This window comes from Molothrus ater, chromosome 12 (genome assembly GCF_012460135.2).
Source record: "Molothrus ater isolate BHLD 08-10-18 breed brown headed cowbird chromosome 12, BPBGC_Mater_1.1, whole genome shotgun sequence".
Classification (NCBI taxonomy): domain Eukaryota; kingdom Metazoa; phylum Chordata; class Aves; order Passeriformes; family Icteridae; genus Molothrus; species Molothrus ater.
In genome coordinates this window covers 14,808,320-14,823,441 of record NC_050489.2, presented here as the reverse complement: position 1 = coordinate 14,823,441, position 15,122 = coordinate 14,808,320, and the positions used below count along the sequence as shown (strand labels likewise).

Here is a 15,122-nt window from a genome sequence, read left to right as displayed (position 1 = left end):
CGTGGAGCGGCTTCTTGGTGGAGCCCCGCGGGCGCGGCCAATGAGGAGGCGGCGCTCTGGATGGGGGCCGCCATTTTGCGGGGCCGCCCTGAGGGGCGGGGGCCGGGCTGCTCCTGCTCTGCGGCCGCTCCGGAGCTTCCGTGAGGGCGGCCGGGGACTCTACCGGGCCTCGGAGCTCACGGCCCGCCGGTGGTTGAGGCCGTCGTGCCCTGTTAGGCGGCTCACGGGTGTCTCGCCACAGCCCCGGTGGGAGCGGGACTCCTGCGAGGCTTCTGTGCCTCCCCCGCCCGGCTGAGGGGCGGTCGCGCCGCTTGTGCGTCTTTCTCGGAGTCTTTGAAACCGATTGCTCCATCAACAGAGAAAAATCCCATTAATTTGACGCTACTCCTTGATAATGACCTAAGAATGAAGGCTGAATTTCAAGGATTATATCCTTCAAGCTCAAGAGCGATGCATACCGACAAGAGGGAAATCAAGCAAGAATGCCAGGAGGCCTTCGTGGATGGATAAGAAGCTGCTGAGCAGCAGAGAAAAAAAATACGGCTGTAGAAGAGTTTTTTTCTTAGAAAGAAAAAAGAAACTTTAAAGAAGTGGATACGAGGACAAGTGGCCTTGGAGGACTACAGGGAAATCTCCTGGCCAGGGGGCTTGGGGCTAGATGATATTTAAGGACCATTCCAACCCTGTAATGTTCTATGATTCTATAATATGCATTTGCTGATGGTTTGGCAGCTGCTGTGTCCCTAATGCCTGTAAAAGGATTTTAAAATTAATTCATTCTGGTGTCTTCTCTAGTATTGAATTAACATTTATGAGTTCATATCCACAGTGTTATATGGGGCAATGTTTTGTCATTACAGGGCTCTAGATCAGGTCAAAGAAATGTTACATTTGTGAACTCACCAGTTCAAAACCTTTGCTTATGAAAAACTGACTTATAAATTCATTAAACTATTATGTTGGAAAAGAATCAGTATTCCTAAATAATCCTGCTCCTGCTGCCAGCAGCTATGGAGCAGATTTGGAAAAGAAAAGCCCTGAAAGACTGTGCATGGTTTGTCTCCCCTTCTGAAGCAGACCTTAGGGCTAAGCTCTCATTCAGACTCAAGTCTCAAACATGATGGAGTTTCATGAGGAGACAACTGATGTAATTGCAGATGGGCCTTAGAAAAAAATTAGGGAAAGAAAGGTGCAGAATGGTGTAAATTTATTAAAATGTCTGCAAATCTGATAATACTGAAAAGTTTACTGTAGGCAACTCCAGAAAGGGAAAGAAGAAATCAGTTATGCCTGAGGTGCCCAGCCAGGTGAGGATTCCTGAGCAGCACCTCTTTAGGAGAATGGTTTTTTCTATTGTGCCAACTGCTTTTTCTTAGAACAAGAAGGGGGAAATCAGAAGGAAACTGCAGTGGGACATGGATTAAAGCATTTCACAGAGTAGCTTCTGTTCCAGGTTGCCAGGAGGCCGAGTTGTAAACGTGCCGTGCTCAGGCAGTCATTCCCAGCCCCTGCAGAGGCTCCACTTCACATCGTGGAGTTGGTTGCAGTGTGGTGGGTGACGGATTCATCCTCCCCTCCCGTTTGCTGACTCTTCTTCTCCAAGGAACTCTGAGAGCTCTTCTGCTCCTCTTCCAGCAACTGTGAGGGAACAAGCAACCAGAAGTCAGGGAAATAAGAGAGGAAAGTGAGGAGCAAAAGCACAACTCAATTCACAGAGCTGAGATGAAGGAAACAACAATCTGGAGCTGATTTATTTTTGGGAGGGGGCAAAAAGTTTGAGATGAGGTCTCATGAGAAGAAGAAAACAAGGGGAATCAAAATGTGGAGCACAAAGAGGCAGCAAATCCAAATGTTTTGCCTCACTAGAGTCAAGAAGCCCTGGAGAACCAAATAATCTGTGATTGGGCTAAGGACTAAATTTGACCCTGTGGCTATTTTGTTCTTTGATGCTAATTACAAATAAAAATACATATATCTGTATATATACAGGCATATTTATGACTCTTTTAAAATACTCCCCCACAATCCCTATTATCAACTAAACATTCTTAATTGTTTTCTTTATTAACTAAACAAAACATAGTAATCTTTCTCAGTGGTGCAAGTTTTTCCAGAAAGTCAGAAGGTGACCATAGCACAACCATGTTATATTTCCCTGGGAAGGCAATTGAAGCTGACTTACACCATACTGTTATTTGTCCCAATATATTTTAATGATATTAAAAGCTGTTCAGAGATAATTCCTGATAGAGACAAAGCTGACTCTGGATTTCTTTGAGTGCATGTACTGAATGCTGCCATTAATGAGGTTTACCTACCGTGGCTATACGCTGTTCTCTCTGTGCAGCGCTGTATATTGAAACTGTCAATTTAATATTGGCTTCTTCCTTCTCACGGACCGTCAAAATATTTAACATCTTCCAAGAAATCAGAAGAAAGACCCCTCAGCTTTCCCACAAAATGAATGTACCTCTACAAGCCTGACCTGCTAACAGAGCAAATGCTGCATACAAGAATTGTAGAATGAGATTAAATATAGATCTGTGCAAACATGTCTACATCCTGCTAGATCAAGCTCATAGTCTTAATTTTAGACTGCTACTGTGTATGAAATTCTTGAATGTAATTACTGATATTAACTGATAAAGCTTTTCTGGAATCACAGTTTTGGCACTACTTTAGAAATGGCACTGATAGCTTTGGCTTATTCTTTGTCTTACATAGGATATGCAGTACAAGCAATGGGAATATTTTGTCTGTTGATACATCAAGACTGAGAAATTTGGCAAGGTAGTTCATGAGGTCACAGTGAACTAGTTTCAAATTTCTGAGGAAAAAATGTGATTTTTGCCAAGTTGTTCTTAATTACTACTAATATTCTGGACTAATGTAGTTGAGCATTCCCTCTGCAGCTCCTTCAGGGATTTCTCTTCCTCAAAAAAACATTACAAGAAATCCAATAGCTGTGGCTCCATCTGCTAGAATGATTATATTTATCATGAAGTAATTACAAAGAACACGGATCTGTTACACCAGTCAGTGTGATCAGCAGTAAAAGCAAAGAGTTTTATGAAGTATTTCCCTACAGCTGCTCATGCAACAAGTCACTTCAGCATTTGGGATAGGGTTTCCTGCAATGCCTAGCACCTAGATTTAGCATTACATACAATATCCTTCCTTTTTGGCCTCATTCCTGGGCAAATGGCAGGTAGGCTTCCAGATGCCCCAATTCATATATGGTCATTTGCTCTCTGAAATGTTTCCTCACAGGGAAGGAAGACTAAGAGCAGGAGAGTGTGTGACCCTCCATAAATATATTACAGCTACATCTTCACTGAACAATGCCTGAGTAGCAAGCATAATAATTCAGCATGGACACCAGCTTTGTCTTATTTTATCACAGTTTATGCTGAGGAAGCTTTCAGTCAGCTGAAACTATTTCTGCACCTGATCAGCTCTCACACTGGACACCTCCCTGTTACCTCTGCTTCAGAGTCCCGCACCAGCTGCTTCAGATCCTTCTGTTCTGCTCTCAGCTCCCACAGCAAGTTGTAGAGGTAGCGCATGTTCTTGTGCTTCTCTGAGGACCAGGGCTGGAAGCAGATCAGTCAGTGAGAAACAGCAGCACTGCCTGGGTGCACAGATCAGGTACTCTGCTGGCAGAAACTGGCACGATCCTGCTACAGCCAGTAAAGCAGCACTCATTTCCATCATTGAAACATCAAAGCCATGGTCAGCATGGGTTTATCAGACTTCATTTTGATTTAGAATCCATCAGTAATGTGAACCAGATGGCACACTTTGCTGATGCTGCTGTTTTACAGTTGAAATGAGATGAATAGGAATGTATAGAAATAGAGATGAAAAACATGGAATTCCAGCAATGCTATTCTGTGTATTCTCCCCAGTGGGAAACGGGAATTTTAAAAACCCTATAACATTAAAAAAAACCCCTACTTTGTATTCTCTATTTGGTTTTCCTAAGTGTAATTGTACAGCATCACCAGAATTTACTGGCAGCCTTCTGCCTCTGGTTACAGACTTGCACTGATGCTGTTAGTGGGGTAACCCCTCACTCCTGATGAGATCATTGGCCTTAATGGCAGCACTCCACTTCTTTTGGAATATCTTTTATTTAAGGCTATCTAGCTAGCTAGCTAGCTATCTGCAATGTATTAAACCTCTGCATCTGCAGAGTAAACACTGAGCTATCTAAGGAATGATAGGACCCAAGAACTCCACAGCAGAAACAGAGCCAGAACAAAGAGTATCTGCCTTTGCTGCTCTGTTCTTGCTCTTTTTGAAGAGGGAACAACAGAGGACATTTCAGCTTCCCTGCTATGAATCTCCAGAACTGAGTCCAACAGCTGCTGAGCCTACATTTTGCAGGATCCCAGGGGATGTAGAGTTGCCTGATGACCAAATCTAAGAAGATGACCTCAGGCATGGCCAGAGCAGGCCTGCCATGTCACCTGTCCTGCACTCCCAGCATGGTAGTGCATCTCCTGGGCTGTGGGTGTTGTCAGCCTGGAGCTGTGCAGGTGGAGTAGAGGGGCAGCATGGAATCTGTCATGTTTGTAGTTCTTTCACTGACATTTCACCTTTGTGTCTTGTGATCTTCATACCTGGTATTTGACAGTGTTTTCTCTGCTCAGGAAGATTTCACCTTCTCTCTTCTCCCTCCCTATTACTCTAGAGAAAACCACCTTTGAAGGGATGATGTCATAGACCTCAAGGTGATATGTCAGCTGGATGACATCATCTATGACCTTAAAGACACGTTCCTCTACATCTTCATCAGCAGGCTTTTTTGGATTTCTGTGGAAATACTCCTTGATTTGCTAATGGAGAGTGAAAAAAAGATACAGAAGCAACTTAGACAACACAAAACTGGGAAATTTACAGATTTGGGTAAAACCCCAAGGTAAAAATTGTGCTTTTCTGCCTGGACTTGCATCTTTTGGCCAATGGTCCTACTGTTCTTGCCTATGTCTTAAAAAAACGCAACCACAAAGCTGCTTAAAGCAATACAGAAGTTTCCTATTTGTGGATCAGAGTATGCTTTCCAAACTCCAGGTTAGCTTGGGATGCATCCCTGCCTGAGGGACCTGCAGGAAGCAAGGTTATTTTGGAGGAAAGCAAGGTTTCCCACATTTCCCAACACAGGGGAGGAAAAGGTAGCATGTTTGGTGCTAGTCCAAAGACAGACCACTGCATGGCTCTGTCTTGGCAGGTGAAGTGTCTGAGCCATACATGCTGCCAGATGTCAGACTTTCTCCTTCTGTTCTGCAAACCCGACCTGACAAGAGGAAGAGTAATATTACCTGCCTGTAACAAATCAGAGTGATGAGACAATTAATCAGGAACCTAGGATGATACTAGTTTGGGCTCAGCACACAAAATCATTTTCCTAGTTCTGAATCTTGTGAAAATTTTGTTCTGAAATCATAGTCACTTTTTTTTTTCTTTCCTCTGACACACAATTTCCAAGCCTTAGTTTCCTAGTTTAATTCTAGCTGCTCAGTACAGCTCCTGACAACTGCTCACACTGTAGTTCTCTGTCAGGGAAGCAACTGTGAGACACAGCAGCTGAACAACGCTTGGATGTCTCATCTGGAGACATCAGCCTCAGCCGTGCCCACTGAAAATGAACTGAAGCCCCAGGCAGTATGTTTTGCATAGTTTAAATATCACAGTGACACATATTTTCTGTTCCTGCCTTGGCCATACCACTATGGGCCGGGCGTTAGCCTCAGCTGTGCCTCCAGCCGTTTCCATTCCCTGGTCTCTTTCACCAAAGTTTATGTGCCGCTTGTGCAGGAGGTCCTCCCGCTCCTCGAAGTACTCTGTCATCTCTGTAGCAGTTTCAGAACGTTTCCAGAGGCCATCAACTCGTGCTTTGTGGTAAAACTCCACTGTGTGCCCAGTCTCAGGTTCCAGTGATGTGTAGGTGTGAGCTACGGACAAATCAGACACAATTTCAGAGTTAGCAGCTGTAATACACTGAACACAAGCATGGCCAGGGGAGGTCTCATTTTCTTCAGCTTTAGCAACAGATCTGATGCAGGAGTTATCCTCAGCTGCACAACACTGAGAGAACAAACATAATCCTACAGAGAAAGTTTCAGCTTCCATCAATTCTACTGATAAAAGCAGAAATGTATCACCCTGATACACATGACAACTATGTATTTTTCTAACACACAGAAAACTATATAGCTGTGGGAGCACTGCCCAGGACTGCAAGCCACCAACCCAATTCTCTACTCTTCACTGGAGATCGTTTTATTTATCTAGAAAATTTATCCCACAAGTATCCTGTCCCCCATGCCTTTCAGCTTTGGGCTTTTGCCACTGCTAGAAGGGAGTCATGTGAAATCCCATCAGCTGCAGTGAGCTGGAATACCTTTAAGAAGGAGGGGGTGTCCAGGATTAAAATGGTCTGTGATCAGCTGTGTTTGATGATTCACTTCTCTCATATACAGCAGGTCTTTTCGGTGTTCGAACCATTCCTTCACCTCCAGTTCTTCAGTACCTGGCAGGAGACAAGTCATTTTGCAACCTTAGGTCACCCTGTTGGAGGTGGCAAAATTCTGATGGGCTCTGAGTGTCTGTGCCAGCAGCCCTGTGCTCCTGATACAGCCTCAGTGGACACAGCACGGCCACTGGAACTGCCCCTGTGCACAGGGGAATTTTGGATGTGAATCCTGATCTACATTTGTGTAGATGAATTATACCCTAAGGGGGTCTATTCCTCTTCATCAACCAGAACTGGAGTAATGAGCTCAGGAATAGAACATGGCACAGCAAAGGGCTATGGATAGACAAGAGAAATTCCATCCCAAATATTTATTGATGGTGTCAGGAGATTGGAGCATCACAATATCCAAGAAGGCTGAGGGCAGAACACTGTATGTACAGTTTGGAATCTGCATGGTTTCTTGAACCAGCTGTTAAAAATAATGTTTTCAACTACAGAGATATCCTCAGACTGTAGCTGCCCCTTTCTATGGCCCCTTTTGACACCAGTGAGGAAATGAAGATAGTGACACTATTGGATCAAATCCAACCAGCCTTCCATTTCTCTGAAGACTGAAAACCCAAGCAGCTGACCTGTGACACTGAACAGTTTCACTGGTGTATAAAACAGATTCAAACTCTTGTGAAAACCCCTAGCAATGCTGGAAAGTTCAGGGGCTTCACAGACTAAGCATGACAAAGAGTTGGAGGATAAAGTAAATAATTCCCCCACAAAGCTGAAAGGAAAATGAGAAAGCACAAGAGAGACTCTGGCAGAAAGGGAACACCTCCCCCTGTCCATCAGCACGGCCCAGGCTGTGTGCTCAGTGTGTGGAGTGTGCTCATTCATCCCTCTTACGGTCAGAGTCTGCGTAGACAGTGAGGCGTTCCACCAGCCCGTCTGCATTTGCATACGCCGCCCATTTCTCCTGCTTTGCTTTATCGTACAGGATCACCTTCTTCCCCCGGGGAAAGGGATTCTCATATTCTGCAGTGGGCAAGAGAGATGTCAGACAAATTGACTCCTCTGTACTCAGCCCCAAAAAAAAAAGAATTCAAGAGAGGAAAAAACCATGGTATAAGGGACATTATCCATTCATTTATTGTGTTCTGCTGGCAATAAAGCTGTTCAGATTCTGCCTGTTGTCCTTTAATGTTATAATGGTATAATAACTCTTTTCTCTCCCCAAACAGGTATTTGATAATGCAGGAGCAGTTCCTTGTGCATAGCAGTAAGAGAAAGACCATCCCAGGCAAAATTCCCAGCTGGCAGGAAAACACAGTGTGGGGTGTGTGTCTGTGGGGGATGAGACAGGGCAGCATTGAGGACAGCCACTGGAACCAATGGGTGTTGTGGCCTTCATCTATTGTGCTTCACTGTCACTGTTTGACCACCTGAAGGGAGAACCCTGTGAGAGAGACAAATGTCCCAAACCCACTGAAAGGTCAGCTGGGGGCAAGCAAAAGGCAAAGGAAAAATACCTACCTTTGCAAGATACCTTAATTCGGTCTACCCATGATAGTGGCATCTCAAAGCTCCTCCCTATTTTCTTCTTTTCTTGCTGAAACAGAAGCAGAGATTTGTGGTTTTGGCAGCATCTCTTACTGTGCCAGGAAGCATTTTGGTCCTGGTGAACTGCAGTGATGAGAGCTCAGCTCATGTGAGGCTGTGTTCTGGTGAGCACCATGGCACAGCTACAACAGCGCATCCCTACTTGAGTCTGATGAAATTATCTTCTCCTGGCTACTGCTCATGCTGGCAGGGAATGAATGTGGCAATCACCAGATTATTTTATGTAGACCCTGGAGGACTCTTTGCTCCCCAGTTATGGGCACAGGCTGAGAAGAGTAGATAGCAGGAGAGAATTATTATTTGCATTCCTCTGTCCTGCTGTGCAGGTGCAATGTCTGTTTTATCATGCTGTCTTCTCCCAACACGACAACATTTTGTACTTCTAGTACATGGCATTTTTTGTATTTTAGAGGACACACATTATTTCTGTATTTGGTTGGCAGGTTCACCTTGCAGCCAAGAGGGGAAGGTGACCAGCATAGAAAGAATGTCCACAAAAATCTCATTCTGGATTTTATTTTTTAAAATTATTTCACCCCAAAGGCCAATGCACTGGAGGCTTACACAGATCCCTAGCCACTTATGACACCTAAAGTACCACTTGGAGTCCTGCTTCAGAAATCACCAGAACTCTCCTAGATTGAGAAGGAATCTAAACCTGGCCAGAGTAGAAGGGATGTGACCTGGAGAGGGCAGCAGGCAGGCAGATATTCACTATGGACACACTGGTTCCACACAGGGTCCCCAGTGCTTGAGAGCATTGCTTGGGTCACTCACCATTTCATCTGTGCTGTTCTTGGGTGACTCTGTGGGCAACTGAGAGGCCTCGTCGCTCTCTGGAAACATAATTTCCCAGCAGAAACGATTACTCAAGTCAAAGCTGAGATCCTAGGGCATATAGAAAAAACTCTTTTAACTACAGGGCATTGTCAAGGGCCTGGCACTAAATTTGACCACTGCATCAATATGTCTGTGGTGCTCTGGACCTGCCTGGGTGCCAGAGACTTTAGGAACTCTAGGGAGTTGAGCTCCTCAAATCCTTGGCTGGCTGGTGGGACCCCAAAGACTGTCCCTGTGCCTTGAGGTTGCAGAACCCCTTCCTCGTGGTGCCTCTTCCACAGATGAGAGGAAATGGCTGGAAATGCTTCTGCCTCCTTCCTCTGGACAAGTATGGCCCCCCAGGGCAAGCTGATCTAACTCAGACCCTCACCTCCCAGACTCTGTGTCTGCTGGGGCGTAGCTGAGGTGTGGTAAGAGCTGAATCAAGATTTTACCTTCCTTGAGCTATGCCTGACAGACCCAAAACATCCTCTGCCTCAAAAGCTGCTGTTTGAGAGAAGGAGTGCCTAGGCAGCCTTAAAAGCTGAAACTTTTGCACTGTAGGGATTTAATAGATGTGATCTGTATTTACCAGCTCAGAGTCTGGGATGCCCTGGAGTAGTTCCATAGTCTGTGTAATCAGAGCAACATGACCAAAACCAACACAAGGAATGGTTAAGTGGAAACTGGAGCACTCCTGGTCTTGGACTTCCCCAGGACTCAGGTGAGCCCAGCTGTCCCTCAGTGCCCAGGCAGGGTGCTAAGGGCTCCCTACCTTGCAGCCTTTGCGGCAGTCCTGCATGTTCACCCAGTAGTTCTTGTCATTCCAGATGCTCTCAATCCCAAGGAAGCACTCATCCTTGGTGCTGTGGTTGTTTCCTGTGAAGGGGTTGATGAAGAAGGTCTCGGGAACCTTCCTCTTCCCAGACAGAACCAGAACCCAGGCGTGCACCCGTAAGCCATGCAAAGGGTCTCGCTTGGGCTTTTCCACCTCCTGTAGCACAGAGGATAGAGCAATAATTATTGCCATTTCACTGACACTTTACTCCAACCCAAGGGCCATCTTGTCCTTTCCTCTGTCCACTTCTAAAGAACTCCAGGCTCTTAATGCTCTTTAGGAGTGAGGTACATAGTCAGCACATGTTCCTGTGCCAGCCCACACTGTGCTCCTGGAGGCCAAGTGCTCATGGCCATGATCAAGGTTGTGTCATGCTTCAGGAGGGTGTGAGCTGTTCTCTTTGGCCAGCCATTACCTCTGTCTCAGCTACTTTTCCTGAAGCTCACAGGAAGGTGGACCTTGCTAACTCACCTCAACCACCTCCTCTTCTCTTTCCTCCTCTTGTGTGGATTTAGCTTCTTCCTCCTCCTTGGCCTTCTGCTGAAGCTCAAACTGGCTCTTTGGCTCTAAAGGGTACTTAATTCTATACTTGTTGGGATCCTCCTTTACCGGTACCTGCAAAAGCAGGATATTACTGTGAAACCCAGCAGAGATCAAGAGAAGTAAGTAAATGTATGGCTTACAGGTAACCCCCAGTTCCCAACATTTGGCAGTTTGCAATATTGCACCTGGTGAGCAGAAATTCAGTGAAGCCAAAAAGGCCTTGTAAGGAGCTGTAGAAAATCACTCAAAAGATTCCTTTGGTGGGCACAGACTGAAACCCAGTGTGGACCTGAAGCTGTTCCCCCTAGCTCAGCTCTGGAGCTCACTGGACATGAACAGGCTGAGAATGTGTGCTGGACTCCTCTCTGCCCACTGCCTGCAGATCTCACCTCTGGGGGCTTCCTGAGCCGTGGGCACACCTCCTGGGTCTGGTCCAGGGAGCACATCTCGAGGGTGGCATATCCATGTACACAGTAGGCATCGTAGCCAGCCCCCACCAGCAGGGAGCACAGCAGCACGCTGAAGTCAAAGCAGTTCCCTCGCTGGTACTTCACAATGGTGGTTGGGGAATAGAGTGAGCTGGGCTTGAAAGAGAGAGATGACATTCACAGTGCTTGTCTTGTGGAGCTGAAACGTGCACCAGGCAGAGAGAGGCATTCCCCACATCCCTGGGCCCTGCACCCTATGGGAATCTGTTATGTAACATTTCTTTAAAAGCCACTGACTCTAAAACTCCCCTCCAAAATGATCTGGGGAAACTCTGACCTCAAACCTGGTGACAAATTTAACCACAGGAAGGGAAGGAAATTACAAACTCATCAAACTGCTGAAAACCTAATGCTGATCCTGGAATGGGATTTCCCTCTCTCTCCTGCTGTTCTGTCTGCAGGTCTTCCAAGGAAAACACCCATAAGCTAAATTATAGTTCACAGGAGGAAACATATTTCTTTCTGACCCTTGCTGGTGAGCAATAAAAAGTATCACTACACACATACTGCATACAGAGAGGTTCTAATCCCACTCAGTTCTCAGACAACACCTAAAGTGATCAAGGCAGTCTCCACCTGCTAAATGGAGATACCTTCTGTGTAGTCAAAAAGTGCCAGAGCTCCTTTTGAGACCCTGGGGCTCTTGGGACAGCCTGTGCCTGGTGTAGATTGTTTAGGTCACTCTGCAGTCCTTGCTAGCAAGGAGTGTGTTCTCTTAGCTGATTCTCATCAAGAACTTGTCCCAGCTCTGGCATCATCCCTTTTTTGCTAACCTAGAAATCTCCCTTCATCCCAAAATATGCCCAGATATGGGAATATAAAAGTCAAAAAGTGCCTAAGAACAGGTCACTGAGGTCAAGTATCATCCCCTAGGGTTTATGTGCTCCTCTGTTCCAAAGTGTCTTGATTTTCAGAGGGGAGGCTTGTCAGCCATTGCCTCCCACTGTGCTCCAACTGTTCATCTGGGCTGGCTGAAGGCAGGGTCTGGTCTTGAAGAAATGGTGCTTAATTACTTAAAAGGTATCACACTGCACATGCACTGGGACCGTGGGTCCAACAGAATGCACTGGGTCTAGGAAAATCAGGGGCTGCCTAAATACTGAGGGGATGGTGGAAGTGTCAGAGACCTTTGTGATCCCAGCCACTGGGACCTGGCCACTGTGTGCTGCTGAAAGGCCCTTCTGTCACCTCTGTTGTGTCTCTGCTGGGGCTGCAGCTCCTTTCTTACCGGTGTGACTGGGCACTTGAGGGGCTCCATGATGAGGTAATCACTGACAAAGCTGGCACAGCCTGACCAGTAGTACATGTCTGGGTAAGGCAGCAGGGTTGGCCTCACTGTTGTGCTCACAAACTTCTGTAGGGCAACAAGAGGAGTTTGGTTAGCCAACAGGGCCTTGGCAGAGTGTCCTCTCCAAAGCCATCCTCAGACCACCCCCGGATGTTGCAGATCAAATTCAGGATCTTTCTACAGCATATCAACAGCATCAATATCCCTTCTCTCCAGTTCCAGGATGGAAATTTCATGGGGCTGGGAGGCCGTCTGCTTGCCTGTGGCTGAAACTTCAACCTCATCTCAGACACATTTCAGAGGTGAGCCAGTTCTTCTCTTCATTTTCAAGCAAGTCAAATAACTACTGCCTTTTCTGGCTTTTACATCCTCCAGCATTCTTTTTTGCCTTGCATGTTAATGATACAATAAATTTTGGGGAAAGCTAGTACAAACTAGCAATTCCAGGTGCCCAGAGGGGCAGGGGGGAAACATCAGGTCCAGAACTAGACAACAGTTGTGCAGCTTGGGCCCAGAGAAAACAAAACCAGACCAAAAACTTCCACATTTACTCCTTCCCTGTAACTTCAGAGAAGTTCAGAGTAAGTCCTAACTCTGGATCCCTATCTGTGGCTGAGCCTGAGCCTTATCTAGTTCATGTATTTCTTTTCCTTCCCTTTATATTTCTGTGGTCTCTCCTGTTTCCTAAGCATCACACTGCAGCCCACATGGCAACACCAACATTTATACGGCTCATGGATTTGGACAGCCATGGTGTTCCTGGGGCTCTGTGTGCTCGCTCAGGGGCTGTGGGTTCAGCCAGCAGGTTCCCATTCCCTTTAGCCAGGAGGGGCTGCTGCTCTTCCACAGCATTTGGCACAGTGGAATCCAGGTGTTCCCTGTGCTGTGCCCAGCCCCAGCCACCCCATACCTGCACACCACACTCGTTGAGCGGGTGGATGAAGAGCGGCTTGCGGTCAGGGCACAGGTGAGAGTACTGCTGCAAGAAATTGTCAGCGAGCTGCAGCAGCTTCTTCTCCTGCCGGGAATTTGTCTTGTACGAAGATGGTAAGTTGGATGTGTCAATGGAGCTCCAGTCAAAATCACTTACGTAGAAGGGGGAGGCAGAGAGACACAAGTAATAAGCCAGGAGCAATACAGGCAGGATGATCTGATATCAAAACATGGCAGGGCTTCCCTGTTTCACAGGTACAAAATGGGGGCCATATCCAAGGATATGATTTTGACATAGCCAAACATCTCTGGAGCAATGGGAAACTGACATATACCCAGAGTCTTGGGGGATCTTTATACAGTGGTGAATGGATGTACAACCAAATGAGTTACCTTGTCTTACTTGCACACCCACAATCTTGGACAAACTCATCAGGCACAAGAAACTTGCTCACTCCTATCACCATGCAAGGGGGACCACATGTGCCATCCACACACGTGCAATCACCCTGTGGGGCCCAAAGGGAACGTCCCTGCTCATCCAAGCCATGGGCAGAGACTTACGATTCATTGCTTATGACAGAGGCTTCCTCCGCATCTAGTTCCAGCTCATCGAGGTAATCACTGATATTCAAAGAGATCACATCATCTGGTGTTTGCTCCACTTCCTCCTTCTCCTCCAAGGCCTCCATTCTGCCGGGCACTACAGGAATGCACACACCAGGGTGAATTCAGGGGTGGGACCCAGATACACAGGAAGAGAGAAACACTCCCATTGTGGCCGCAGTGCTTTGGTACACGAACATGGCCGAGGCAGCCAGAAAGGGAGAGCACTGAGTTTGGGCTGGGACAAACTGTCCAATGTTCGTGGACACCCTAAGCGTGCAGAGCAGGCAGAGCCTGTCTCCGTAGGGCAGAGCACGTCCCCACATTCAGACCGCATCCCCCGTGTCCTCCCCCCTGCTCGGGCTGCTGCTGGCGGAGCAGCAGCTCCATCAACCCGCTGGGCACCGGCCGTGCCCCAGCCCGCGGCCCGCAGGGGCCTTGGAGGGAGAGGCCGCTCCGCGGAGCCGGCAGCCCCCAAGGGCAGCGCCTGCCGCGTATCATTTGTGTGCCGTCCCTGCGGTCAGGCTGACCCCGAGCGGGGCACACAGGGAGCCGCAGACCTTGCCCAGGGGCCCCGCACCGCCCCCGGCCGTCCCCTCACCGCGGCTCCAAGGGCAGAGCGGCCGCTCCGGCCCCGCTCGGCTCCGTTGCTCACCATGGCAACGCCCGCGCCGCGGCTCCGGGGACGGGCCCGCGGCTCCTCGAGACGGGGCCCGCGGCTCCTCGAGACGGGCCCGCGGCTCCTCGGCACGGGACCTGCGGCCACCGGGGCCCTCCCAGACCTTCTGCCACAGCCCCCGGTCCCGGAGGTTCCCCGGGACCCCTGCGCTGCCCCAGCCCCGGCGCCTGTCCCGGCCCGGCCGCCGGCACCGTGCCCCGGGCCCGCTGGGAGAAGGCGACAGAGCGGAGCAAAGCAGGGGACAGCGGCCGGCCCTGCCCGCCACCACGGCTGAGCTGTCGCCCTCCGAGACCCGCTCCGAAACTCACGAGTTCGGCTCTCTTAAAATTAAAGCCACCCCCAGTGATCCTTTGTTGCAGAGGCACTTACCCAAAAGCTGGCACCGAGGGATAGCGAGACGCCTTGTTCTTCTTTTCTTTTTCTTTTCTTTTTCTACTTCTTTTTCTTCTCCTTCACCATTTCCTTTTCCTTTTGTTTTTTCCTTTTCCTTTTTATATTTTCATTTTCCTCTTTTTTCCCCTTTATTTCCTTTTTTTTCTTAATTGGCAGTTCATTAGACTGTAAGCAGGGTCAGATGCTAAACACTTTTTTTTCTGGTTTGTTGTTGTAGTTAAGAAAAAATACGGATTGATGGACGGATGTTCACATTAGGCACTCTGTTAAGGGAACTGTAGCAATTAAAGCTATGAGGATGCACAAACTGCAATCAAAATATATAAAGAAGCATCATTTTGAGTGATTAATGCAGTTTGCAGCTGGTTACTGCTGCCCAAATGGCATGAACCTGTATTGAGTGCAGGGGTTTAGGTTGGATATTAGGAAAAGGTTCTTCTCCC

General features: G+C 47.6%; 1 protein-coding gene across 2 annotated transcripts; it reads right to left on the bottom strand.

Annotated features, from left to right (window-relative positions):
- Positions 1-1,185: 1,185 nt before the first annotated feature.
- On the bottom strand, positions 1,186-14,325 carry DRC7 (dynein regulatory complex subunit 7). 2 transcript variants are annotated; one of them, XM_036390249.1, is made up of 16 exons: positions 14,263-14,325; positions 13,566-13,704; positions 12,979-13,153; positions 12,009-12,134; positions 10,682-10,876; positions 10,221-10,364; positions 9,687-9,905; positions 8,870-8,980; positions 8,006-8,081; positions 7,379-7,507; positions 6,407-6,535; positions 5,731-5,957; positions 4,626-4,841; positions 3,483-3,593; positions 2,319-2,417; positions 1,186-1,638 (listed from the first exon to the last, which is right to left on the bottom strand). In XM_036390249.1, the coding sequence occupies exons 2-16, from the start codon at positions 13,691-13,693 to the stop codon at positions 1,525-1,527; spliced, it is 2,199 nt and encodes a 732-aa protein (XP_036246142.1). In that variant the 5' UTR covers positions 13,694-13,704; positions 14,263-14,325; the 3' UTR covers positions 1,186-1,524. The 2 variants fall into 2 exon arrangements, with proteins under 2 accessions (XP_036246142.1, XP_054372117.1); XM_054516142.1 differs by lacking the exon at positions 14,263-14,325 and adding an exon at positions 14,209-14,248.
- Between the last annotated feature and the right edge of the window lie 797 nt (positions 14,326-15,122).

Excerpts from the sequence above, each read along its gene's own strand:
- DRC7 (XM_036390249.1), bottom strand. The coding sequence starts at position 13,693 with ATGGAGGCCTTGGAGGAGAAGGAGGAAGTGGAGCAAACACCAGATGAT. Across the intron at positions 8,082-8,869 it reads AGAACAGCACAGATGAAATG|CAAGAAAAGAAGAAAATAGG; the intron begins GTGAGTGACCCA and ends CTTCTGTTTCAG. Across the intron at positions 5,958-6,406 it reads ACACCCCCTCCTTCTTAAAG|CTCACACCTACACATCACTG; the intron begins GTATTCCAGCTC and ends ATTTGTCCGTAG.